Consider the following 26,201-nt stretch of genomic DNA (forward strand, 5'->3'; position numbering starts at 1 on the left):
AGTTTCTTCGCCCTCTAATGTATATATGATCTTTTAGGATCTCTGTTAAACAGTACTGTATATTTTTATATCTTGTATGTCATAAATGTAACAGTAGCGTACTGTATGTCGTGTATGTCATACATGTCATTATGAATTGAAAATGGGGGACCCTGATGTAAACAAGACGAAAGTCTTTCTCTGATCTGCATCCCCTTAACAATTGTGTGTATTGAGCCGTACTGTATTGTACCCATTCTGCAATCTGTTAATAACATTTTCAATCAATCAATCAATGACACCATATGTAGCACTCATGGGGGCAGGGTTTGAACCCCGCACCTCAGGCTCCCCCACGCAGCACTGCTACTGAGAAATACCCCCCTTGGCTGGGAAGTGAGCAGGTCCTGCACCAGGGACCCACCACAATACTCTTAATGGTCAGAGAAATGACCATTCTGAGTATGGATGGGGATACTCCATACGCTGATATCTCTGTAAAGTCAGATCTTTAGATTTGTATTATTTTAGCAAAGCCACGTGACGTGCAATTTCTACACACCTCACCGAAAAGAAAGTTGAAGCTCTGCTGAAAAGTCTTTAATGGTTTGTTCCTCACAAAGCTTCCGCTGTTCCCTCAACCCTGCTATCTTCCACACAGGTGGTACGATCCACATGGTGTGCCGGAACAAAGACAAGGCGGAGGAAGCCAGGGCAGACATCGTCAAGGAGTCAGGAAACAAAGTTCAGTATATGCTTGATATTTATTTAGAAATTAAAGGAGAAAGGAGAAGGAGGAGGGTGGGGTGGGGGCTATTTTAATAAAAGGGCCAAACTTGAAACTCTGCCCCAAATTGATACGAAATAGGCCAATGATCCCCCATTTGATAAGATCTTTCCAATTCAATTTACATTTAGTAGGGGGGGGCAGGTGGCGCACACAGAGATTACGTTCGTCACCAACACCGGGAGACACTAGGATTCGCCTGTTCGAATCCAGCTCCCGGCGTTGCTATCAGCTTGGCTGGCCTCTCACACTGATACAATTGGCTGTATCAGGGGGTGGGAAAGCTGAAGGGTGGGTCCTGGGCGTTGTGGACAGCGACCCCCACAGTTCGGTCAGGGCGCCTGCTCAGCGAGGGTTGGAACTGAGGAGAGATAGTGTGGCCTCCCACACGCTACACTCTCCCCAGTGAGAACCTGCGCGGCCAGGTTGGCCTGCCCCAGGCTGCACATGCGTCGGAGGAAAGCATGTGACAGTCTCCGGTCTCCCGGACCAACAGTAGGGGAAAGTACGCAACAACCAGGAAGGGTGGGATAGGAGAAAAATCGGGAAAAAGGAGGGGAAGAAAGATTAAAAAAAAAAATTAAAAAAAATATTTACATTTAGTAATTTAGCTGAAGCTTTAGCCAAAGCGACTTACAGATTGTGAACAAGTCAATAGGAGGGAGGGGTACATCTCTGGCAGCTAAGGGTCAGCGATATTGTTCATAAAATACTGTCGAACTTGAGCGTTACACTCTGAGAGCATAGTTGTATAGACATATTAGCACGATTGGTGGTAGTACAAGGATAGAAACATAGTGGTAAGGTACATAATAGTAAAAGACAATAAGGTTATTATTATTATTATTATGTCTTTTTTTTCAGATCTTGATTGAAATTTGAGATTTGGCAGGTTTTATAATAATCAAATAAGATATTGAAATAATCTTAAAGATCCCCTTCAGATCTTTATTTATATATAAAAAAAATAAAAAATCCCCTTCAGATGTATTTAAAAACCCTTAAATAATGTTCAATATTGAATAACAATTTGTGATATGTTTTTTGAGGAGAGTGAGACCTATGATCATAATAGTCATTCTTATATGTTCTCTCATTGTACTAACGTCTAGTGAATAAAATATTAGTGAAATTAAACTACTACTAACTCATCTTGCTGGGGACCCCCTGAAGCCTTCTCAAGGACCCCACTTGTAGAAATAGTTGAGGAAATAGTGTCTGCAGTTCACTAGAGGTCTCCTCTTGGTGACATCAATCTGCTGTTTCGTCCTCACAGCACATTGATAGGATTCAAATAGTCTAAATGCTTCTTTAATTTCAAGAACAAAAGCTTGTTCACAATGACAGCCCAGCAAGAGGCAAAAGGGATTCAAACCTTAAAAAGTGAGAAGAGGAAAAAGTCTCTATCTTACTCTAGTTAATTGATCCTTTGAATCATTTTAGACCAACAACCTCACAAAAGGCTTTCCGTTCAAGAGTTGTTTTCAAATAATTATTATCCAAAGACCTTGAGTGTATTTTGTATATTCATACTTAAAGGCAGTAGGCAATGGCATGTATTTTCAGGTGAGGTATCACATTTAGATGTATTTAGATTGACAATACAATTGCAAATACTTAGGCTGGTAAAATAAAATGACTTTTTCTGATGCAATTCTGATGGGCGATGATGTCATCACCAGGAGATCTACGTGCACATTCTGGATCTGTCTGAAACCAGGAAGGTCTGGGAGTTTGCAGAGGGCTTCAAGAGGAAATACAAGACCCTGAATGTCCTGGTGAGTTACTTAATAAATACGTAGCTTGATGTAGTCAAGGTTTTAGTAAAGGCAGGTGATTTGATTTGATTTTATTACGGATCCCCATTAGCTGGTGCCATGGCAACCAGCTAGTCTTCCTGGGGTCCACACAAAAAAACATACAAAAACATTGAGTGAGGGGAGGGGAGGTCACTGCAGGGATGTCAGTCAGGACACAGGATTCCAAAATGGTTAATACAGGATGGCCTCAGGGAGGTGCATGACTAAGAACACTTGCATTCAAAACTGTAATACAAATCTGAAAGATACATACTAGGGAGTATAGCATTGATGAAGATATCAACTACTACTACTGTAGGGGCTTTGCTATTGGTTCACTGTTCATAATTGAGTGCTTTCTTTGCCAAAAGCACAGGGACTAGGAGGAACAAATAACATTTGAATTAATTTGACAAAGTCTGTGGCCTAATCACACTTTTGTATAGTTAGCAAACATGGTCACATAACTCTCCAACTGCTCCTACTCCCTATCCTTCTGACATATGATTGTCAGATCTAATTAGACTTATCAAAGGCAGGACATATTTCCCTCTATTTACCACAGTTGCTGGTGGATCCCATTAGGACAACATGACTCAATGAAACCTTCTGATGAACTAACAATAAATCCAATTTTGACAGTCTCCGATCCTGTCTAGACGACATAAAATGCTGGATGGCACACAATTTCCTACAGCTTAACCAGTCAAAATGTGAAATCCTCCTTTTCGGCCCCCCAAACTTTCTTTAACCCTGAGTTTACTTTCAATAGGCAGGTAAACTCGGTGGTGAGGGGGTGTTTCTTCCAGCTCCGGTCAATAGCTAGGATCAAGGCCATTCTCTCCCCCTCAGACCTTGAAAGAGTAATTCACGCCTTCATATCCTCACGATTAGACTATTGTAACTCCCTGTACCTGGGGCTTAATAAGTCAACCATAGCCCATCTACAACTACCCCAAAACGCTACTGCTAGACTGCTCACAGGTACCCAGAAGAGAGCTCACATCACCCCTGTTCTTGCCTCCCTTCACTGGCTCCCGGTGCGCTACAGGATAGAATTCAAGATTCTCCTATTAGTTTATAAAGCCCTAAATGGTAAGGCCCCTGTTTACCTAGCAGACCTCCTCACCCCCTATATACCAACGGCAGGGCCCTCAGATTGGCTGACAAGGGTCTCTTAAATACCCGTAGGTCCAATTTCAAGTCTAGAGGGGGGGAGTGCTTTTGCTGTCGCAGCCCCTGACCTCTGGAACAGCATCCCCATGTCCATCAAATCTGCCCCCTCCATCGAGTCTTTTAAATCTAAACTCAAAACCCATCTATACTCCCTGGCCTTCCCTGACTCACTCTGACTCTTGCCTTGCTTGTTGACATGTTGTTTTGTTTCTTTGTCCATTGGTTGTTTATATTTTCTGTTTATTCTATACTTTAGCACTTTCCCTTTTTTCTTTTAGCTATGCGACTTACTGTGAAGCACTTTGGTTGACAAGTGTCATGTCTAAATTTGATTGATTGATTGATTGATTGATGACAGGTAAGACGTTTTGAAAAATATGAAAAATGCTGTCAGAAAATTATTACAGCTTTAACTGGTTCTGCGCCAAAAACGAGTATACTCGTTATTGCCGTCCAACCGTGGAGCGTCAACCACGAGTATACTCGTTATTGGATCCGTTTTTTATTCGCTATTGTCATTCATAATTCATCGGGGCAGCATGTGCATGCTGTTCTGAATGTGTCTGAGCTGGCAGACAGTCAATACCGCCCTCCCGCGATCGAAGCTGTCTGTGTGGAATGTGTGTGTGCTGTTTCCCGTTGGTCACATCACAGCACGGAGGGGCGCCCCGCTACAAGCCCCCTTTCATGCGTACATGAGGAGACATAATAACAATAATCTAGCGTTGATTTCAGGAAGATTCGATAATCAGGCAAAAAATGGCAACGTGATAAGTGGATTTAACTAAAGGGCTGTTTTCGTGTCTTTTCCTGGGATTACTCAGAATCACTCAAACTATACTCATATCACCACGGTATAAAACGGTAATGTACAGATGAAAAATAAAAAAATTTCTTTTTTAATCCTCCTTTTCCCCCGCCTGATTTTCTGTGCTTTTCCCTCCCATCCCAATTTAGTCGTTATGCCAATTCCCCCCTCCCCTACCTGGTCGTTGTGCGCATGTGCCCCCTACTGGTCGGTCTAGGGAGCCCTGAGGTCTACCACATGCGGAGACAGCCAGCGGCTCTCTCGTTTTTTTTTTTTTTTTAAACGTACATTTTTATTTGCAGTTTTAGTTTTAGTTTACAAACATACATCAGAGGGCGGCTAAGTGGCGCAGTGGGCAAGGCGCTTGCCACTAATGCAGGAGATGCTGGGTTAGAGCCCAGCTCTCGGCATTGCTACTAGCTTGGCTGGTCGTTCATACTAACGCAATTTGCAGTGTTAGGGGTGGGAAGCTGGTGGGTGGGGATCGGACGTTGTGGACAGCGACTCCTACAGGTCGGTTGGTGCGCCTGCGCAGCAGAATCAGGAAGCAACGGGGGCGGCGTGTCCCTCCCACGCAGACCCTCGCCGCTGAGAGATCGCGCTGTGCAGGTGAAAAGATGCGACGGCTGCCTCCTCGTTTACCGGAGGGGACACGTGATGCAAGGCTTCGTCCACATTGCAGCCGGTCTGTGGGAGGCATGGCCTAACAGCGTTCGAGACAGGGGAGGGTAGAATTGGACAATACGAAATTGGGATGGGAGAAAAATAGAAATGGGAGAAAAAGGAGATAAAAAAAAAAAACATACATCAGACAATACATTCAAATAACAGAAATAATAAAGAAATATCCCCCCCCTCCCGCCATCCACCCCGAGAGATAGGGCTCCCCCATATCCCAGGACCTCTATACACGGAGCCGGGCCCCAGCGACATGGGTCCCTTGAATTGATTGGGCCTGGCCCAGTAGAGGAGAGTGCAGGGGGCTCCCCCCCACCGAGCCAAGCCCGTTACCTCTCATGTCCCAAAGAACCCCACCCCCCGCACATCGACCCCACAACACACAAGACCCCACTCTCCGGGTCAAAACGATGGTCTCCCCCCCCCCCCCCCCCTGAGCTAAGCCCGTTTGGGACCTTCCTATATCCCAGGTCCGAGCCCCCAGCGACACAGGTCCCTTGAATTGAGTGCTCCCCCCCACCGAGCCCAGCCCGTTACCTCCCATGTCACAGATAACCCCCCCCCGCACATCGACCCCACAACACACAAGACCCCACCACCGACCCCGCAACATGCAAGGCCCCCCTCTCCCGGGTCGATCCGCCGATATATCACTATATATATTTATGAAAAAATAGCACTGACAACACTTTAAAAATAGTATAGCAACAGGAACAGTGTATTGCACTACCAAAGGACCTAGCATGTCCTCCATGCTCTGTAAATAACTATGTACAAATACCGAGATGCCCCACTATGTTACCTGTTTATTGCACAATGTTGTTTTATTGGATTCTATTATATGTTGTATTACTGTATTGCACATCGTTGCGGGCAAGACCACCCGCATTTCATTGTATACTTGTATGCCGTGACAAATAGAACTCTTGACTTGACTTGACTTGACTTGACAATAAGAAAAAATTATAAAATAAGCCATATGTTTAGCACTCTTTCCCCCGTTGGCGGTTTGGATGGGGAATCAGCTCTCCTGTTGAAGAAGCCCCCCCCTAGAGACGGAGATATCCCCCAAAGGAGATTCTCCAAGCCTCTCTTCATGTCCAACATTTTGAATTCTTGTCCTTCACAATTGTCCATGTGCACATTCAAAGCAACTGCTATTCTAACATAACTCAGAGAAAAAAGAAAAAAAACTAAAGACAATTGGCACTTCCCAGGTAATTCTTTTTAACCCTGTTTAACCCCCGTTAGCGGGCTGGAGGGGTAAGGCTCTCCTGGAGAGGGCCCCTCCTATAACGACGGAGATTCCCCAATGGGGATTCTCCAATGTCCCTATTATTGTCCAACATTTTCTTTGAATTTTTATCTTTCATATGACAGTACAGTTCCAGAGCTCCCGGTCAGGTCTCCGAATGTTTTTCCCCATGTTCCCCGTCGTCTTAGTGCGTCATGTGTGTTTGTCTAGTTCATGTTATTTATATTATATGTCCCGAATCAAGTCCCAATTTTCCCAACTAATGTGTTTACCTTGTCTATATTCCCAGTGGGCTGTGTGTTATCTGCAGTGTGTCTCGAATCATAACATCCATTCACTATCAAATAATATATATATGTGGTATTGCATCTTGGTCAGTGTGTGTGACCTCAGTGCTCGAGTCCAGTTTGGTGTGTGAGATCTCGTTATTTGAATCCTGGCTGGTCTGGTTGATCTCGGCGCTCGGCTCCCTGTTGGTGTGTGTGGCCTCAATGCTCGCATCCTGGCCGGCCTGGGCGACCTCCGTGCCCGCATCCCGGACGGTCCGGCCGGCCCTGGTGCCCGAGTCCTGGTTGGTCCGGTTGTATCCAGCGTCTCTTTGTCCTTCTTTTGGGGGTCGTTTGTTTTACCTCTTTTGAATTAGCCTCCATGCTCCTCTGAATATTCTGTATTGCATCGAGTCCAGTCTGCGTGTTGGTTTGCACGTTAGCATCGTTAGCATTCTGTATTGCTTCTAGCCTGATCCGAATGCTAGCTTGCATATTCATCGTGTTAGCTTCCATGTTAGCTTGTAGCTTCGTCTCCAGCCTCGCTGTTGTCTAACGTTTTAATTTCTTTTGAATTAGCCTCCATGTTCCTCTGAATATTCTGTATTTCCTCGAGTCCAGCCTGCTATTATGTTGAGACAATGAACACACGACCGTGTGGTTTCATTACTTTATTCGACTGCCGGTTACGTTACAACACCAGTCCTACCTCGAGCGCTAACCACGCCCGTTCATTAAAGGCACAGTAGCCTACAGTGTAACTGCTAGTATGTCACAACCTATACGTAGCATAACAGGACATAACATTTTCCCCCCCTTTCCTTTTGCAACAGCAATAGAACATTCCAGTCCATGAACAGAAACTGAACACTTCAGTCCACCAACCCGTGGCATTTACCCAGTAACATAGTCCCCATGCCAAGCGGGTGGAACCCTCACCCTCTGAGGGCGAGCAGGCTGGGGAGCAGGGTCTGGTGGTTGTGGTGGGTTACCTCCCACCCTGGTTGCTTCCAAGCGGGGCTGCCAACTGCGGGTTGCAGCTTGGCTCGGGGATGATGCGGGCAGTGTCGGGGCACCGACCTTATGCAGGCGGTTTGAGTGCCAGCGAGAACCATCATCTAGTCTGTAGGTGGCCGGACCCAGTTGACGGGTCACTCGGAGGGGTGCTGACCAGTATGAGCTCAGCTTGTTCTTGCGGTTGGCGTGTTTAATCCTGACCCAATCCCCTGCTGACATAGCGGGGGTCTGTACTCTGTGAGAGGCATCATACCTCCGTTTCATCTGAGCCTGTGAGCTTTGGACCTGACCTCTGGCCTTCTCGAGCCCAGGGCTCTCGCATGCGGGGGCCGGTTCAGCTCTCAAGCAGTCTAGTGGTTGTTTCATTTCGCGCCCAATCATGAGCAGAGCCGGAGAGACCCCTGTGGTGGAGTGCTTGGATGCCCGGATGGTCAGGAGAGTTTGGGTGAGTGCAGCGCTGAAGGTTTTCCCCTCCTCCAGGCAGGCTCGGATTCCATTCTTCAGCGATTTGTTTAGGCGTTCAACGCCGCCGTTACTTTCAGGATGGTAGACCGACGTCCTGATGTGCCTGATGGACCTCAGTGACAGGAACTCCGAGAACTCTGCCGAAATGAATTGAGGCCCATTGTCTGTGGTGACGACACTGGGCAGGCCCCAGCGCCCAAACAGGTTGTCGGTGATGCTCTGTGTGGTGATGGAGCTGAGTTCGATGGCCTCTGGCCACTTCAAGTGTAGGTCGTGCACGACCATCAGGTAGCGGGCATGTGCCGGGGCCCCATGAATCTCTCCGCATAGGTCAACCTGAATGTGCTCCCACGGCGCGGATGGCCACGGGGTCGGGGTGAGGGGTGCTGTAGCCGGCTGGCCCGTTTTCCCACTCAGCAGGCAGCAGGTACAGTTGCGCACCAGCTCCTCTACGTCGCCGTCTATGTGAGGCCACCACACTGTGTCTCTGCAGCGTTGTTTCAACTTAACCACCCCCAGGTGGCCGTCGTGCGCCATGTGCAATACCCTGGCCCTCAGCGCCTCTGGTATAATAGCGCGGTGACCGCGGGCGAGGCACACCTCCCCCCAGCAAGAGAGCTCGTCGCGGACTCGGCGGTAGGGGAGCAGTCTGTCCTCCACCGTGGCTGGCCAGCCGTCCTGGATATAGGCACAGAGATTTGTAAATGTCTCATCTTCAGCCGCAGCCTGCTGCAGCTCAGCCAGCGTGACTACTGCGCTGAGCGGTCCATGCAGCATGTGGACCCAGTCCATGTCGTCCTCCTGTTCAGGACTCGCCTCACCCGCCTCTTTTGTCGTAGAGACGGCTCTCGAAAGAAGGTCAGCTACCGTGTTAGAGCGCCCCGGCATAAACTCGAGTCCGAAGTTGTACTGATTCAGCCTATCAGCCCACCTCAGTAGCCTCATAGGCTTGTGCCCCGCCCCTCGGGTCGCCAGCAGCGCTGTCAGAGACTGATGATCTGTGCGAATGGTGAACACCCTGCCATACAGGTAGACATGCCAGCGTTCGCAGGCCCACAGACAGGCGAGGGCCTCCCTTTCCCCCACCGAGTATTTCTGCTCGGCTGGTGTGAGGGCCCGAGAGGCAAAAGCCACTGGACGCTCTACCCCTCCATGAACCTGGGATAGCACGGCGCCGAGCGCCACCCCAGAGGCGTCACAGGTGACCAAGGTGGGCGCGGTCAGGCTGAAATGCGCCAGTGTTGGCGGGGACGTGAGCTGCCGTTTGATGACGCGCACAGCCTCCCGGCAGGCCGGGGTCCAGTCCCATACCGCATCCTTGCGTAACAGCTGGCGCAGAGGGGCCGTCGAGTCAGAATAGTGTGGCATGAACCGGAGGTAGTAGGCAGCCATGCCCAGAAAAGAAGACAGCTTGGACGGCGACTGCGGGTCCGGCAGGGACAGGATTGCTTCGGTGTGGGACATGATCGGGGTGATACCCTCCCTGGAGAGCCTGAACCCCAGGAACTCTACCTCAGTAGCTCCAAATGTACACTTCTCCGCGTTGAGTGTGACCCCGTTTTGCTTGAAGCGCTGGAAGACCTTCTCCAGGCGAGCGTCGTGGAGTGCAGCGGTGGGCGCATGCACCACCACATCATCCAAGTAGATGCTGACCCCCTGGATGCCAGCCAAAATGAGCGACATTATTTTCTGAAAACAGCTTGGGGCTGATGACAGGCCAAAAGCCATGCGCTTGTACCTGAAAACCCCCACATGTGTGACAAACGCTGTGAGGTCCATACTGCCCGGTGCCAGGGGAACCTGCAGGTAGCCGTGACGTAAATCCATTTTACTGAAAATCGTGGAGCCATGGAAATGGCTAGTCAGCTCCTCCGCTGTGGGGAGGGGATACTTGTCAGGGATGATGGCTTTGTTTACGTCTGTCAGATCGACGCATAGACGCAGTCCGCGCCCCCCCCGTTTCTTGGCTATCACCAGGTTGGACACCCAGGGAGAGGCGTTGATCGGTTCTATGACGTCCTCCTTCACCAGATGATGAATCTCCTCCTCCACCGCATCACGGAGGGCCAAGGGAATGCGCCGCAGCGGCTGAATGACGGGTCGGACAGACGTGTCCACCGAGGGCTGGTGCACAAATCCAGTCATACAGCCCAGGCCTTCGAACAGTGTCGGGTGATGGTCAGGCCAGGACGCGGTGACCTGCAGGACGCGTAGACCCCCAGCGTCGGTCAATGTGAAGTCCAGAGCATGAAACAGGTCTAGCCCCATGATGTTAGCCCCTCTCCGTGTGATGTAGAACTCGGTGTCAGGGATGTGTCTCTTTTTGTACTCCACAGGTAGGCAGGCTACCCCTAAAGTGGTGATCGGGGCGTGGCCATACCCCGACAGGGCGTTTGCTGCTGTAGTCAACGGCATGTGACTGAAGAGCCGGTCATAAGTGGACTTATTCAGGAGCGACACTTTAGCCCCTGTGTCCACGAGGAGTGGTATGGAGGCCCCACCCACACGACATGTGCAATGACTGAATGAGGCCTGTGGGCTTTGTACTGTATTGATGGGAACAGCCCCAGACTGTGCGTGATCAGGAGGAGAGCGACACCAGCGCGCAAAATGGTTAACCTTGTTGCAGTTACGGCAGCGCTTGCCTAGAGCAGGCCAGGACAGGTCCCTGGTTGCATGCTTAGGGGAGCCACAGTTACCACAACGCCTTTGTCCATTCTCCCTCTCCCTCGGCGCCCTGTCTGCCACTCTCTGCACATCGAAGTTGTCACCGTCTGCGCCAGCTGCCTCCTGGGCCACGTTCTGAACTCCGGGTGGAGGTGACGTCACAGGCTCATGCACCGCGCGGGAAAACTTGCGCGCCTCAGAGATAGCTGTCTCCAACTGTTTTCCAATCACTACTGCATCAGCTAGTGTCATGGCGTCCGGCTCTAATAACAGTCTCTCCCTCAGTTGAGCACACAATGTTCTTTCAATCAGCTGGTCGACTATGAGTCCATCCTCCAAGTTCCTAAAATCACAATGCTTGGCTAGCTCCCGCAAGGCAGACACATATTGCGAAACAGTCTCACCAGACCTTTGTGCTCTCTGGCGGAACTCAAACCGAGGCAGTGTCGCAGAAGTGCGCACTTCCTAGCTTCTTCCAGATCCTCCAGTCCCAACGCCAATAAATAGTCCTCCAATGACGTTAGCCATCTAACCCATGGAACCGCTGGGTCACCGGGAACAGGTAGAAACAGTGGTGGCGGTGGTAAAACGAAATCAGCCATCCTCGTTCGCCAATTATTATGTTGAGACAATGAACACACGACCGTGTGGTCTCATTACTTTATTCGACTGCCGGTTACGTTACAACACCAGTCCTACCTCGAGTGCTAACCACGCCCGTTCATTAAAGGCACAGTAGCCTACAGTGTAACTGCTAGTATGTCACAACCTATACGTAGCATAACAGGACATATTGTTCAACTGCGTGTTGATTTGCATGTTAGCATCGTTAGCATTCTGTATTGCTTCTAGCCTGATCCGAATGCTAACTTGCATATTCATCGTGTTAGCTTCCATGTTAGCTTGTAGCTCCGTCTCCAGCCAGACCTCGCTGTGGTCTAACGTTATACTTGCTGCGTCATCTCCTTGTGTTGTACCTTTCCTTTCGTCGTATTTTCTTTGTCGGGGGTCACTCTTCTCTCACTTCTCCTCGAGTTTTGTGCACTGGGTCTTGTCATCTTTCTTTTTCTTTTTTTTAAACTTTGACCATTCCGCTGGTTCTTTTTGCGTTTATCGCTTTTTCTCTGGTCAAGTATGACCGACAGAAACAGGTTGAATGGGGGTACAGATGGGGGGAAAGACACTCTGAGAAAGTACGGCTTGTCCGGGAGTCGAACTCGCTACCCCAGATCCGTGACGCGCACGGTTGTCCCCGACGCCGAAATAGCGTTCGAGGTACGCGGTGAGCTACTGGAGCTCCCTTGTCATCTTTCTTTTATCTTCTAGTTGTTACTTTTTATCGTGTTTTATAACTTTTTATTACCTTTCTTGAATTTTGGACCGGGAGCTTTGTTCTGCAGCTGCTCACCCGCTCCTTGCCAAACCGGAAGCCCGGCGGCTCTCTTTTCACCTGACAGCGCGGACTCTCATTGGTGAAGTGTAACGCGCGGGAGGTCACGCTGCCGACAGCGCGGACTCTCATTGGTGAAGTGTAACGCGTGGGAGGTCACGCTGCCTTCACCACTTCCTGTCTTTTGCTGTGCAGGCGCCCAGACCTGACCTGTAGGAGTCGCTGTCCACAACGCCAGATTACCACCCATCAACTTCCCACCCGCTAACTCAGCCAAACGAGTTAGTATGACGGCTGGTCCAAGCCGGAGGCAATGCTGACACCTGGATTCGAGACCGGAGTCTCTCGCATTGGTGACGAGCGCAATCTCCGCTGTGCCACCTAGCCGCCATAGCTATAATATTTAATATAGTTTTAGCACGCGCAAACACGGCATTCTCTCCATTGAACAAAGCGCTGGCACAAGCGGCCATACGCCCACAGCGACCTCCAGTGGTCAATGTGTTAACAAGTTAATTGTGTGTTATAGTTGCTATTATGAGTAGTATCAATAGGAAACAATCATTAGATAATGGGCTGTACTTTGCAACACATTTATTTGCTTACATTGCAGGCACATTTGATCTAAACTACGAAAAAGGAACCAGAACCAGTGCTCCAGTTCACCTCATATCAATAATGTTTTTATCATTATATTTGATCTTATCAATAATATTTGTATCATTATATTTTATCATATCAATAATGTTTTTATCAATATGTTTTATCATATCAATAATGTTTTTATCAATATGTTTTATCATATCAATAATATTGTATCAACATTTTATCATATCAATAATATTTTTATCAATACATTGGATCATATCCATAATGTTTTTATCAATAAGTTCTATCATTAAAAATGAGGGTGACCTCAATTGTCTTTTTCGAGAATAAATAAAGGTTTGCATGAATATCAATAATGTTTTTATCAACATGTTTTATTTTATATTTTTAAATTTAAAATTGATTTACATTCAACTAGCAGTTTGGTAGTCAATAAATTTTTTTTATTCCAAATTCAAATTAAATTGGAATATTGAAATTCATTCCTGTCTACTCACTGCTGTGTTTGCCTTTCTATTCACATCCATTCCAGATCAATAATGCCGGCTGCATCATGGCTGAGCGGGATGTGAACGCAGAGGGGATTGAGAAGAGCTTCGCCAGCAACGTCCTCGGTGAGTCCAGGGAGGAAGGACTGGAAAATACCCAGAAACACAAGAAGACAGAAGGCAGGAGATAACTTATTTTCTTCCTCTTGTCTTTAGGAGTTTATATTCTGACCAAGAGTCTGACTCCCTTGATGGAGAAGAGCGCCGACCCCAGAGTGGTGAGTTTGAGTCCTGTGAATTTATATTAACCTCCTCCTCTCTCTCTCACACACACACACACACACACACACACACACACACACACACACACACACACACACACACACACACACACACACACACACACACACACACACACACACACACACACACACACACACACACACACACACACACACACACACACACACACACACACACACACACACACTTAGAATCTTTATTTATGTCCACATAAAGACAATGTTTAAAGGACACAAATATTATCAGTGCACTTGTACATTGTGGGTTATTCTGATACATTCGTGCCCAAATTGACAATGGCAACCAAAGTTACACACACACATGGATGATGAACCTGACAATCAACACACAGCTCATAGATACAGATAGCAGCGTCTTCTCCTAATTGTGTGGCTGCCAATAATAGCTGACACTGAGCAATATCTTGCTAACTGTTTGGCTCTTCTCTTCGGAAGACCGGCCATCTGAAGGCCTCTAACACCCAGCTTATGAACATGACCCAGGCTTCCAAATATGAAGACTAAACGTTTACAGTTGTAGCCCAGTTGTGATATGGTATGCTCTAACAGTTGATACTTCAACATTTTGGTTGTAAAGGCTTCTTCTAATCTAGACTGTAGTCAAACGTACAGCCAACTTCTAGGATGAGAACCTCTCTGTTATTCTCATTAACAACAACAACATCGGGGGTGTTTGCTGAAATATCAGAGAACAGTGAATTGTTCTGTTCACACACACACACACACACACACACACACACACACACACACACACACACACACACACACACACACACACACACACACACACACACACACACACACACACACACACACACACACACACACACACACACACACACACACACACACACACACACACACACACACACACACACACACACACACACACACACACACACACACGGCTGGAGAATCATTCAATATCATCATATAAAAATCACCACCACCACCACTAATACTACCACCATCTCCACTACCACTATGTCCACTATCACCACCTCCACAAATAACCTAACCACCTGTGGGAAACACCCTTCAATATTAATGCTCTCCAAGCATGAATCATCTCTGTGGGGGAAAGACTTCCTTCAATATTAATGCTCTACAAACAGCATCAAACAAGCATCTCTCTCTGCTCAACTTAGCTGGCCGGATGGTGTGACAACACTCTGTTTATGAGTCAGTCACACATCCTGACTCTTAAGAAAAAAATCCAATTTCCTCCCATAATATTCTCCCCCTCCCTGTTCAGATCACGGTGTCATCAGGAGGCATGCTGGTGCAGAAGTTGAGGATAGGTAACCTCCAGTCAGAGCTGGGGTGCTATAACGGCACCATGGTCTACGCCCAGAACAAGGTAAGAGAGGAGATGGGATCCAACGTTTCCTCCATACTTTGTGTTTGAAGCAATGGGGACTGAGGGAACTCTTGGTTTGAGGTCCAGTTCTAAGGCCGCGTTCCATTCAGAGCTGGAGGAGAATTACGTACTCAGTGCATCCCAATGTTTAGCTCAGAAATACCAAGGGAGAAACCATAGACTAACAACTAACCGCCTCGGCCAGTCCTTCATACCAGCGGCCATCAGTGGGCAGGGACTGCTGCCAGACATCCAACTACTAGGAACCTAAAAGGACAATATACTACCGTATGCATACCGCACCTTATGTGAATACTGTATACTTCATCAGATCATATATTTAGCATTTTAGCATTTAGCATTTTTAGATTATACATTAGATTTGATTTAGATTATTGGAATAGATTATATATTGTAGGGCAAATATAACTGAGAGGGCATACATACCATCACCTCGCACCTTGTTAGCCATTATGCACATGTCCAGAGTTAATTATGTTAATTATATTGATTTGTTATATTGTTTACACTGCTTTTTACTACCTGTACCTCCCCTCCCCCCTCCCCCATGCTGCTATGATGCCTGAATTGAAGGGGATCAATAAAGGAATATCTTATCTTATTTTTAGATATGTAAAATATATAGTTTATCTAAGGGAGTAGCATGGATACCTGCAAGAAGCTGGTGTTTGTGTGGCTGGTAGCTGACAATGAGAAAATGTATTCACACATTTTATCACACTGGTATTGATGAGACTCTAACTTCAACTGTCTTCTAAACATCAAAACATGTTAAAACAACCATGTTGACATGATGTCAGATAACTCCATCTCAGAAAAGTCGGAGCTGAGAGATCAGTTTACAACTTGGAATTCCGACGTTGAGAGCCGCTCCATTGCATTTTTCCTAGTAGGAGTTCCGATTCTTCATAGTTCCGACTTCAGCGGAATGCTTCGAGTTCCATAGTTGGTCGTACTGTAGTTGTAAATCAGTTTGTATTAGTTATAGTCAATATTATAAGCCTACTCTCCTCTCCATCCATCCTAAAAGCGCTTTCTACAGTGTATATCTTTTAGATATTGGAAGCGGTATTTCAAGTCGGTAGTGCAAGTCAATGGAGACATGAAGCATAAATGCTGCCCAGCAATAGAGTGTAGAATGCCTTGTATCCCCGATTTACTTCCACTAGCACTAGCTATGATCAATGTATTAGGCTTATACTGTGTAAACACATGCAGTGGACTGTGGGTGCAGGCTCATCATAGCTCTGACGCAAGATAATCTATCTTATTAAACATTAGTCTTATCAAACCAAAGTTTACAATAGGCTGCCTTGGGGCGGCTAGGTGGTGTAGTGGGCAAGGCACTCGCCACCAACGCAGGACACGCTGGGTTCGAGCCCAGCTCTCGGCGTTGCTACCAGCTTGGCTGGTCGTTCATACTAACGCAATTGGCAGTGTTAGGGGTGGGTGGGTCCTGGTCGTTGTAAACAGCGACTCCTACAGTTCGGTTGGGGGGCGCCTGCTCAGCGAGGAAAGGATCCAAGGGGGGTAGTGTGATCCTTCCACACGTTACACCCTCTCAGTGAGAGTCCGCGCTGCCAGGTGAAAAGAAGCGGTTGATTGGCTACACATGTGTCGGAGGAAGCATGTGATAGCCTCCACTCTCCCAGACCGACTGTAGGGGGTAGGTGCGCAGCGACCAGGAAGGGGATTGGGAATTGGCATAACGACTAACATTGGGATGGGAGAAAAACGGAGGAAAAAGGAGGGGGAAAAAAATAAAAAAAACAAACAAAAAAACAATAGGCTGCCTTGGCCAGGCTCTATGAGACTGGGCTGGAATGCGGTGCAGACATCAGACCCTCATAAACTGTTGAACTCATAGTACAGTTCACCTGCAGGCAGTTGTACTTGAACAAGAAACATTCGTAAAATCGGGCTAGTTCCTTGATACCAGTTTGTCACACTGTTGAAGGTAGACAGAGTGAGAAATCACTGCAATCAAGAAATCAAGCCAAATGAGGACATTTCTTGACGTCCCGGTTTAGTTTGACGAGCTCTTGTAGTGTGATGGTTAGGGTTAGGGTTTGAGTTAGTTACAGAATGCATGTACGTCTATGTAATGTCCCAATATTTCATATAAACAAATGTGTATATGTGTTTCAGAGGCAACAGGTGGTCATGACAGAACAGTTGGCCCAGGCCCACACTACCATCCACTTCTCCGTCATGCACCCTGGCTGGGTGGACACTCCAGGTACCCCACACACAAACACGTATACACACACACACACACACACACACACATCCCCTCCACTCAAAAGCATGTTTTTTAGTTAACTTGGAGGCATGACATTTTTTTTTGGTCCACTTTTTCTCCCATTTTCTATATTTTCTCCCATCCCAATTTCATATCATCCAATTCAACCCTCCCCTGTCACGAACGCTGTTTCTTGCCTCCCACAAGCCGGCTGCAATGTGGACTAAGTCATACATAGCACAAGTCCCCTCCGGTACTTGAGGTAACAGCAGTCGCATCTTTTCACCTGCGCAGCTCGATCTCTCAGTGGCGAGGAGTAACGCATGGGAGGCTCACGCTGCCCCCGACACTTCCTGATTCTACTGCGCAGGCGCACCAACCGACCTGTAGGAGTCGCTGTCCACAACGCCCGATCCCCACCCATCAGTTTCCTACCCCCTAATACGGCCAATGTGTATTAGTATGAACGACCAGCTAAACTGAAAGCAATGTGGAGCGCTGGGCTCGAACAGGCGAGCCAAGCGTCTCCGCATTCGTGGTGAGCGCCTTGCCCACTACGCCACGTAGCCGCCCACTTGGAGGCATGACATTTGACTACAGATTGCTACAGTATCTGTGCAGAATGTGTCACCAGAGCAGCTTTTCACATTTCCAATATATGGTAACTTGACTGGTTTAGTTTCAGAAACACAGGAAGCTGAGCAGGTATTGACATGTCTTGAAAGATTATAAACTGCTGATTTGGAATTCCTGGTAAATATCAATGACTGCTTGTTTTCCAAATTGCATATTCATAGATCCTTGTATTCTCAACGAGGCTAGAGGTGTAGAGATGCTGCTAAGCCATATTTAGTAGTTTATTGAGAAATTTGGTGGAAAAAACATATTTATACAAATCGTTTTTTTGTTTTTAATTTAATAATTTATTTAACCAGGTTAATCACATTCAGATTTCCACCTCTTTTTCAAGTGGGCCCTGTGGTGTTTCACCAATGCGCTGCTTCACATTCACAGTTACACAAATTCACACCTGGTCTTGACACTGTTGGCCACAGAGCAACTCCACTGGAGCCGTTGGGGGTTAAGTGCCTTGCTCAAGGGCACTTCAGCGGTTTGTATTGAGGGATAGGAGAGTGTTATTCATTCACTTCTCCTGCCGGTCCGGGGGATCAAACCGGCGACCTTCCGGTCACAAGCCCGCTTCTCTAACCTTTAGGCCACCGTTGCCCCCAATTTTAAAGGTTTAACCCTTTCACTACCACACTACAGAAGGTTAACCTTTCACTACCACACTACAGAAGGTTAACCTTTCACTACCACACTACAGAAGGTTTACCTTTCACTACCACACTACAGAAGGTTTACCTTTCACTACCACACTACAGTGTAGTGTGGTAGTGAAAGGGTTTACCTTCTGTAGTGTGGTTGTGAAAAGGTTAACCCTTTGTAGTGTGGCAGTGAAAGGGTTCATCTTCTGTATTGTCACAGTGAAAGGGTTAACCATTTGGTAGTGAAAGGTTTAAAATACACCAGGTTATCTTTAATAACCCGAGGACATTGAAAGTTAGATCGACCCCCAGAGACCCTCTGCATCCCACTGATCCCAGATGATTTGATCCCGTTTCCCATCTCTCCCAGCCATCGCCAACGCCATGCCAGACTTCCACCGCTCCATGAGGGAGAGCCTGCGGACCCCGGAGCAGGGAGCCGACACAGTGGTCTGGCTGGCCCTCGTTGAGGCTAACCCAGCCCGGCCCAGCGGAAGCTTCTTCCATGGTAAAAAAACATGAGTGAAATCTTTCCAAAATACACTTGTATTTCCAGATGGGTAAATTCTTTATTTTTTTTATGGAAAATGTGAAAAAAGTTCTACATTGTGCTTTGAATGTTCACTCGCTGACAACGTAGGAGCTGGGCACACTTTCAATTCAAGTAACAACAGGATTCAACCGCTACTTTATATCCAGTATGGATACAACTTTGAGGGAGAGAGAGATGGTCAGAGAGAGGGGGGGGGGGGGTTGAAGAGAGGAAAAGAGAAAATTGCTGGCTGAAGACGGTGTTTGTCAGTTGTAGGTCATATTGGGGGCAGGGGGGAAGTGTGTGTGTGGATGGATGGGGTTTGGCGTGTGTCCACTGCAGCTGGAGTGGGCTACTCTTGGTGCCAGATACTACCAGAGTACAGTGCACACACACATGATACAATGACCTCAGTGACCTTGCATTGTGAGGCAGCACTGGAAAGACTCACTTGGATGGAAACACACACACAGCCCCCCCCCCCCCCCCACACATTAATCTTTTAGCAAAATTAAGACATGTGAATGGAGCTAAGGTCATCAACCGTTTGGTTTCTTTATGACAAAGATGCCTAAAGGTTTTGACATGGAGGGCCAAGGACCTAACTGTAACATGAGCTGTGGGCCAAATAATACCACTGGACATTGGACAAATGATTTAAGTTAAAAACAAATGTCAATGTGTTTATACCTTGTACTAGTCCTGCCCAAATATAGTAAACCATTGTGTGTGTGTTACTGTGTGGGTTTAAGATTCAGTATGAAAATCAATCTTGTTGCATTTTTTAACAGAAGGTATGTTGATGTAAATCACCCAAAATGTTAGAACTGTTCAAGTTTCAAGTTTCTTTATTATTTGTCATATAGAAATACAGAATACTTTGCATGAAATGTTTCTTTCTGTTTTGTATAAAATAGAAAGTCAAGAAGCCAAGTAAAAACAAGTGTAAACAACAAAATTGTTCAGTATACCTCTATATACAGTATGTACATCTGGTACAAAAATGGTGAGGTATAGCTTAGCTTGTGGTGCCACCTTGTGGTGGTGAGGTGCAATAAGGAATAAGGAATGAGAGATGTGCAATTTCCTTACCAATAATATAAATATAAAGTGTGAAGTGTGGTAAAGTGAGTGTGTGTGTGCTGTGGGTGTGTTGATGGCCTGTTATTGTTCATTGGACAACACTCTGTTCTTAACACATTCGGGGCCATTGGGATGCGTCTAATAAATCTCGAGAGGACCGGCAAATGTAAACAGACGTGGGGCTGTTTGTAGAGCTAAATCTATACTTTATAGTATTGCTATCTGTCCATTCTCATTGTCAATTGAGACCATAAACCGTCCCTTCAAAATGGCTTAAAGAAAAAAAAATCATCAATACGTTCTCATTTTATAGCGCCGTGAATATAAGCGTTATACAGGATTTGGTCTAGTATATTTCCTGGAAGGCGAGATAAAGGGCTAATAGCTACTACCGTTATATCCAATGGCATTTCTTTTGAACAAATGTTTTTTATTTTCCCTTTTTTGTACACTATGGCCGCCAAGGCCGCCTTACCTCGTCATTCCCCGCCATGCTAATTCTGCCAATGACGCCGTAACACGTCATTGAGATCAATATTTCAAAAATCTGTGATCGCAATCATATTTCTCCCCCGGAGACTTGACATCTACTGTTGATCCCCTCTCAACTCTCCAACGGTTCAAGAGTGCCATCTGGTGGCCGATCGGCGGATCGCCCAAACCGGAAAACGGAAACTGGTGCTCATCCAAATTCGGTCCAATCACTCGCTATAGGTCCCGGGACTCGAGCGCGACACAATGGATAGCGATCAGTTACCAATAACTCGATAAACAACATGATTTGGACGTATATACTATTATACAACCTGGAGATGGATCGCATATTTCAACATCCCCTAATAGGAATATTTTTGCTCCACGCTCATCGCCCAATGGCCCGAGGAGACTGGGGTAAGTTTCAGCGTTTTTTTTTACCGTGTTCGATACAAACTGCTCTAATGATCATATCACCCACACTAGATGAATCATCTTAACGTTGGCCACGGAATTATAAACGCCCCCCCCCCCCCCCCCCCCCCATCCGGTCAACATCAGATGATAAGTAGTAACTTCTAGAAGCACGTCCATTTGAAATTCTTTATCTCGCGCCGATCGCTATCAAACTGTATTTGATCATCAATATAATGCATTTAGGGCTATAAATCACGTTCTGCAGAATGCTGCAGAAAACGATAAAAACATATTTATACTTTAGACCGTATTTTTGTATGAATATGTGAATGAAAAAGTATAACGTTCCCACATCCTGAACGATAGATAATTGACGTTGAATGGGCCATAGTAATGTCAATTTAGCAATACAATTTAAAAAGTTATAGCCCTGCAAAGAAGGGGAACTTCTCCATAGACAAATATAGCTGGCAGAGGATGGTATAATGATGTACATAAGCCTGGCAAAGAAAGTGTTAACATGTGTCATGTACGAAGGTCTGATAATAACAACTGGAGGGCGGCACATGAGCAAAAGCAGCCCCTCTCAGTAAATATGTTCAAAATCAAGGTCCCAGGTGTAGGTGAAAAAAAGACACAACACAAGACGTTTTCCAAATCGTAATTATGTATTGAATGGAGGTAGGAGTTTAAACCTCCTCCATGGTGCACAGGGGAAAAGGTAGGGGAGGACATACAAGACATACATATAATGCAACTCAACCCAGCTAGACAAACCTTGAGGCTACCGTACTATGCGGCCGTGTGAACATCAGAGAGCACACGGTTCCATACACAAGGCACAGAAACAGGCTGGCACCATCATCAGTCCCTCAGGTCTATGGACTAGGACTAACTGCATGTCCATATCATATGAACATACACACATATCTAAATCCACGCAGTGGCAAACAAAGGCAACCTCATACACTGAGGTCACTGGAACATGACACACAACAGGAATCCCGACGTGCGTGTGCTGTCCGCTACTTGTGCACCCGCCCCTTCCTGATGTGACTGCCATCAGCTGTCGTTCATCAAGCAATCAGCACCCTTCAGTATAGGGACGGGCAGCACCTGACAGGAAGAGAAGAAGAGATATCATTAGCTCTCATGTTTACACACACACACACACACAAACGATACTAATCTAATGTTCACATGGTCTTCCAAATACAGTAATAATGATAATGACCAACCCACGTACGTCACACCTCCCCCCATAAGAGCGAACCCGCAGGGTTAGCAAAACATTATCACTCATTATCAACCAACATCCGATTAGTACCAACAAAACAAAAATAAATAGAAATCACACTCCATATAGACCACATGCCCCTATTCTGGGACCACACGGTCAACCATACGCAAATTGCTCAATGGCGTTCGCACTCCCAACATCAACCCCGTGCGTCCTGTAAGGCACATTTGAACACAACACAGCATGTGAAACCACAGTCCTGTCACATCTCAACTCCGACGAGACGCGGGCAGGATTTTTCATTAGCCTATTCACATGACACCAGCGTGTCCTCCTCCGCCGCCCGAGCGTAGGGCTGGGCGATATGACCAAAAACGTTATCGCGATAAAATTATAAAATTATTTTCATATAATTCGATATCGATAATTATCGTCGATATAATGTCCGTCAAGTTTAATTAACTTCTTATGCTGCTGCGAATGTCTCAAGTCGAGTTGATGTCGTCATCAGTCCGCGCACGTTACACGTTAAGCAAGCGGAGTATCTCATGACAATAAATATGACACTAAAATACTCTCTTCCGCCACAATATATTGAAACGAACTGTATACCCCACACTACTATAAACGTGGCCTCAGAATTCAAAACACACACATACTCGGCACGTAAATATATAAAACGTCGCCGTGCAAGCTAATTAGCCTAGCAAGCCTGTAGTATCTAAGCGCTGTATTCCATGACAATGTGCTAAATATTACACTAAAATACTCTCTTCCGCCACAATATATTGAAACGACGTCCACTGTATATCCCCACTACTATAAACGTGGCCTCAGAATTCACGTCACACACATACTCGGCACGTAAATATATAAAACATCGGCGTGCAAGCTAATTAGCCTAGCAAGCCTTGTTGAGTGAGTCCTACCTCCTTCCGGGTATATTTCGCTCTCTGCCATCTCCTTCACTGATTGGTTGTTAGCTGTTGTGCGTAAACACGTCATCACGTAACGTTGGTTGTTGTTAGTGAGTGAGCTGAGCCGAGGCTGAACGGAGCCAAGCTTGGAAAATCGATATATCGAAACTTTGCGACCACGTTTCATGTTTATTTCGAGGAAATAATTTATCGCGATAGTTATCGTTATCGTTTTATCGCCCAGCCCTACCCGAGCGTATGCAACATATACTTAGTGGCAGAGACCTTTCCTCTTACCACATAAGGTCCTGAGAACCGGGCAGTGAGCACCGTACTAGGCGTGGGCAGCACAATAAACACCTCATCCCCCACCTCAAAACCCCTAGGGACAGCACAAATAGAAGGGACATTGGGGCGATTATTAATCAATGCATCACACAACAAGTTAGTAAACGGAGCGTCTCCAACCTCCAACACAGGGACGACCTTATCCCCAGCAATATCATTTCCCATGACGAAATCCACGCCCTTTACGGGAAAACATGGGCGAACCGCGACCGGAAAACAACCTGTGATCAGTGCAGACTGTACATGCACCTGATGCAACGGCACGCGCACACACCCCATGCCAATACCTCTCACCAATCCGCTCGACCGACAGGAGTCCACATCCAATGGTAATACATCAGCCAGGATGAACGATTGAGAGGCTCCTGTATCACGGAGTATTCTCACCCGATGGTAGTCCCCAACTTTACCCGACAGGGACACACAACCATCAAACAAAAAGGGCTCAAAAGAGCTACGCTGGTCAGGACATGACACCGTACCAATCAACCCCACCCCTTTCGGTTCCTGGGCTGACTCCCTGGTCTCCTGTCTATCCCTTAGCGCAGGACAGTCCTTCACAAAATGCCCTTCTTTTTTACAATAATGACACACCCTTTCAGACGGCGGAGAGCGTGATCGGAATGCTCGCTCGTCACCCAAGGTATTTCGAGACGGCGGTGAGCGAGGTCGGAATGGTCGCTCGTCACCTCCGCGATACGGCGGCCCCGACGGAGAGAACGCGCCCCCTCCTACATACACACCATTTCGTACAGAAACATGTGATGCAGAAACATTTTTGTGGATCATTGCCAACTCGTCACACAAAACTGCAGCTTCCTGGAGGGTAGAAACCTTTCGCTCTTCCAATTGTATTATCATGTGTTCGGGCAATTTTTTTTTAAATTGTTCCATGAGGATTAACTCGCTCAAAGCCGCGAGTCCATCCACCTTACACGCTTCACACCAACGAGTGAACACCATCCGTTGTTCATGGGAAAATGCGACATGTGTTTGCGAGGGAGCTTTACTTAGTCCCCTAAACCGCTGCCTATAAGCCTCCGGCACCAGTTCATACACGCGCAAGACAGCACCCTTCACTTTCTCATATACCATGCTGTCCTCCTTTGATAAAAACTGGCATGCGTCTTGAGCCCTACCCGTGAGCCTATATTGCACTAATAGTGCCCACTGATCCTCCGGCCAATTCGCAGCCCCCGCTACCCGCTCAAAATTTAAAAAAAAAATCTCCACCTCAGATTCTCGAAACACAGGAACCATAGCAATATGTTGCCCAACATTAAAACTGCCATGGCCACCTTCAGATGAGGGTGAAGAAGAGCAAACACTCCCCAGCTCCATCCTCTTCAGTGTAATCTGGAGCTCTCTATCTCTCTCCTTCTCTTCCCCGTTTCTCTCAGCTGCTCTGTCCTCCCTCTCTCGTACAGCTTCCCTGTCTCTCTCAGCTGCTCTGTCCTGTCTATCTCTCTCAGCTGCTTTGTCCTCTCTGTCAGCTCTGTCCCGTCTATCTCTCTCAGCTGCTCTGTCCTCTCTGTCAGCTGCTCTGTCCTCCCTGTCTCTGTCCTCTCTGCGCAACAGCGCTCTCTCCTCCATCTGGAGACGGGCCAAACGCAGACTAGAGCGCGCATGGCCAGAAGACGTGGAGTCTTTATCCGAATCGCCCGCGGCCTCACTCTCAGCTCCGGCCGTACTACCATCCTTCCTAATAGCACCACCATCCATGTCAAGATCACGTAAGGGAGAGTTAACCCATTCGCCAGTGTGTGCAACCTCCTGATCACTCACTACTCCCTGAGCCGGGCTAAATACCTGTTGCTCCACCAACCCCGCTATAACAGCTGCCTTCATATCCGCCTTGGATTGGGAATTTTGTACAGCAATAGCATAATGCCTAGCAATAAGGCCTAATTCCGCCTTAGTGCAAACTTCCACTTGACCCTCTGTCGGATCCGCTATAAAGGCTTCCAAAACAAATGCCGACACAGCCATATTATGTTTTTATGTGTGCGTGAGAAAACAAAATAAAATATACGTCCTCACTTAATTAACCATGACCGTGCACAATAATAATAGACACATTCTGCTTTCATACCTCTTAACCAAAACAATCCAACTGACCACATCTACTAAATGAAAATAATAACAAATGGTCCTAACCACTCAACTAGGAGTCACCTGTGTCACTCTAGCCTATCCCAGATAAACTACTCCACTAGATGGATGAAAGGCTACAAATATCTTCAGTCGCTTACCGATTTCATTGCGCACTCCACCGGAATCACGACTCGTGCCCCCCACCCTCTAGCCAAGCAGGTGACCCCCCCGTTACCTATGTGGCAGAAAAATAGAATGGTTAAGAGCATCACAACAATAATGGTTACATCAATCAACTGTGCACGGACAATGGACCCCTACCAATACCAATTTAGAAAACACTATCTTATTACACCTGACATGCTTCAATCGACAAGTCACCCCGTTATTTTACCAACAAGGAACCATACAATTGCGCAATTTAACGAGCCCCCATGTCATGTACGAAGGTCTGATAATAACAACTGGAGGGCGGCACATGAGCAAAAGCAGCCCCTC

General features: G+C 46.8%; 2 protein-coding genes across 2 annotated transcripts in view; one reads left to right on the forward strand and one right to left on the reverse strand.

Moving 5' to 3' along the window:
- Positions 1-26,201, reverse strand: part of wdfy1 (WD repeat and FYVE domain containing 1) — a 135,769-nt gene that overhangs the window by 23,584 nt on the left and 85,984 nt on the right. The gene's annotated exons all lie outside the window — the stretch shown is intronic.
- The window catches only part of dhrs12la (dehydrogenase/reductase 12-like a), a gene marked incomplete at both ends in the record, with an annotated part of 48,010 nt that overhangs the window by 10,283 nt on the left and 11,526 nt on the right, over positions 1-26,201 (forward strand). The window contains 7 exons of the mRNA XM_084322119.1: positions 641-723; positions 2,449-2,544; positions 13,429-13,510; positions 13,601-13,662; positions 14,963-15,067; positions 17,237-17,327; positions 18,969-19,106. Of these exons, the coding sequence (XP_084178245.1) occupies positions 641-723; positions 2,449-2,544; positions 13,429-13,510; positions 13,601-13,662; positions 14,963-15,067; positions 17,237-17,327; positions 18,969-19,106 (657 nt within the window). The remainder of the gene's footprint in view (positions 1-640; positions 724-2,448; positions 2,545-13,428; positions 13,511-13,600; positions 13,663-14,962; positions 15,068-17,236; positions 17,328-18,968; positions 19,107-26,201) is intronic.

Source organism: Notolepis coatsorum (assembly GCF_963971535.1).
Source record: "Notolepis coatsorum genome assembly, chromosome: 1".
In the NCBI taxonomy this organism is placed as follows: domain Eukaryota; kingdom Metazoa; phylum Chordata; class Actinopteri; order Aulopiformes; family Paralepididae; genus Notolepis; species Notolepis coatsorum.